Source organism: Penaeus japonicus, unplaced genomic scaffold, assembly GCF_977035675.1.
Source record: "Penaeus japonicus unplaced genomic scaffold, GWHDUDI00000001_assembly GWHDUDI00000018, whole genome shotgun sequence".
NCBI classification, from domain to species: domain Eukaryota; kingdom Metazoa; phylum Arthropoda; class Malacostraca; order Decapoda; family Penaeidae; genus Penaeus; species Penaeus japonicus.
The window spans coordinates 19,650,336-19,652,835 of NW_028234420.1; the positions used below are offsets into that span (position 1 = coordinate 19,650,336).

General features: G+C 31.4%; 1 protein-coding gene across 2 annotated transcripts in view; it reads left to right on the plus strand.

The window, feature by feature from the left end:
- Positions 1-532: 532 nt before the first annotated feature.
- LOC122242531 (glucose-fructose oxidoreductase domain-containing protein 1) overlaps positions 533-2,500 on the plus strand; it is a 13,653-nt gene continuing 11,685 nt past the window's right edge. For both annotated transcript variants that reach the window (XM_086546747.1, XM_042999826.2), the window contains exons 1-2: positions 533-603; positions 2,100-2,271. In XM_086546747.1, coding sequence (XP_086402873.1) covers positions 2,110-2,271 — 162 coding nt within the window. In that variant the 5' untranslated portion in view covers positions 533-603; positions 2,100-2,109. The remainder of the gene's footprint in view (positions 604-2,099; positions 2,272-2,500) is intronic.

Here is a 2,500-nt window from a genome sequence, read left to right on the forward strand (position 1 = left end):
ATATATATATATATATATATAAATATATATATATATATATATATATATTATATACATTATATAAATATATATATATATATATATATATATATATATATATATATAATAAAATATATATACATAATATAAATATATATATGTATATATACATATAAATATATATATGTATATATATATACATTATACATTTATGTATACATATATATAATATATATATATATATATATATATATATATATATAATATATATACATATATATCTTTACATGTGTGTATATAGATATTGTTTTTGTATCAATTATCATTCACTCTTGGACTTGATAAAATGAATGAGGAAAATATTCCATAAATTCCAAAGATCCTTATTCATTACATTCGAACTCCACCGAAATTCGAAATCAAATCACAAGATCCCAATTCCAATAACAAATCCTACAAAAAAAAATACCTATCTACACAAAAAAGAATCCCAAATATTATAAAAATCACATTATTTCTAATGTGATTTTTATAATATTTTTTACCCAAACTCGAACGTCAGATAAAACAACAAACAAAAACATTTCTTTCTAATGTCGGGAATTTTCACATACGCTTTCTTGTGTAAGTTATTTGTGCTAATTATGACCTCCTTTATCATGTTATGTTAATTATACGGTTTATCCCTCAGCCCAAATGTGAATTATTGATTTAATTGTGGTATTTAGTGATCTCATGATAAAAAATAGGTAATTCTTAATTGTGAATTTGATTTGTTTTTGGTCCGTTTTATTTGAGGTCTTACGTTGGAATCCATGTAGTAATTACTTCATTTTCAATATATTTGGTAGATGTTAAATAAACCAGTTATAGAACAGTGTAATTTTTCCTTATATGTGGTCTGTAATCTGGCTTTATCCTTCCTGAAATGTGGTGTTTCTGAAGCCTATTAGTGTCCAGCGATCGTCATAGACTTTCCGCTGAACCCATGAACTTTTTTGCGTCTGCAGAACCAGATTCAAGTCTGGCATTATTGCGTTTTTATTCCAGCTCAAGCACGGTATCTGGGGATGAAAGTGTACTGGGTTTAAAGAATTCTTGATAGTTAAGACAAAAACCCTTTGGAGTTAGCCTGTGTTTACCAGCCTTGGTGTAGTCACATTTTAACTAAAATAAGAGGCTGGGATGCTGGATGCGGTTCATGTGAAGGCTGTTCCTAGCCTGTAGTAGATTCTGCGTTTTGCACGCTGGCAGAAATGTACCAATGTATTTTGGCAAGATCAAGCTTGGACTAGGTTTGTATTTGAGAAAGAAGTGCAAGTTCTGTCTAGCTGTAATATACGTGAGATAGTTTTGTAGGATTTTGATCAGTATGACAGGGCCAGAGGTCGTCCATTGGCCTGTATCTATGTCTGCGTCTGACAACTGTGGCATCGGGGGGAAGATTGTGGAATGTGTGGATAACAGCAGTCTTGTTTTCTTATTTTCTAGGTAAGTTTGATTCTTAATCTTTAGAGTCCAATATTTCTAGAAGATCATTGTAAACTAGTCAGGTATATGTCTTTTTTTATTTTTTTTTTCAAATGTTGTAATGTTCAAGTCCCTTATATGTTCTCAATAGCCTTAGAAAAAAAACTAGCCTAGTTTGATCAAACCAGAATGAGCCTCAACTAACCTAACCTAATCAGACCCAAGCTTGGCTTAAATCTAATTCCTAGACTTAGATTCAGTACAAATTATGATTCCTCTCTGTGGCACATCTAGACTGACTACAAAAAATCTTTTAATGATGCTTTTTTTTGTAATGTTTAGTAAATTTCTAAGATAGGAGTAAAGAACACTCTTAGACTAGCTCCCCAGATATTGCCCCAAAGGCTCTCCAATATAGCAATAATTCCAGACATGGGCCGGGTTCTCAGGTTATTATATAAGACTTATTGAATCTAGAATTGGAAGTTTCATAACATCAGTTTTAAGGAAAAGAGCCTAAACACTTAAACCATAAAACTGTAAATTTTATTAATAGTCTGAATCCTATTAGTATATATTATTAAATTTTATAAGTAGTCTTGAAAATAATCCTATAAATCCTATGCCTAATTCCTCGTATTCTGTGCCAGACTGAGCATCATGCTGCCGGGAATTGGAGTGTTCGGCACAGGGGACATTGTGCGAGCCCTTGTGCCCTTTCTCAGGGCTAAGGGCTTTCGTGTTGAGGCCGTGTGGGGGAGGACGCTTGAGGCTGCGGAAAACGTTGCCACCGAACTTAATATTCCTTTCCATACAAATAAGGTGCGTGGTTTGTGTTTCAGGTGCTCCTTCGAGGGGAATGTGTTAATCTTTCTTTTAATTGTAACTATTAATTTTTGTAAGGAATATATTTTTCTGTCATACTTTAATTGTTTGTCTTTTTTTTTTTTAATCATTCTTATTTTTACAAATAATAGTTTTCTGGATAAGTTACTAATATCATTCACATACCAAACTAACCTTTTTTTTTTCAGTGAAAGAATATAACATT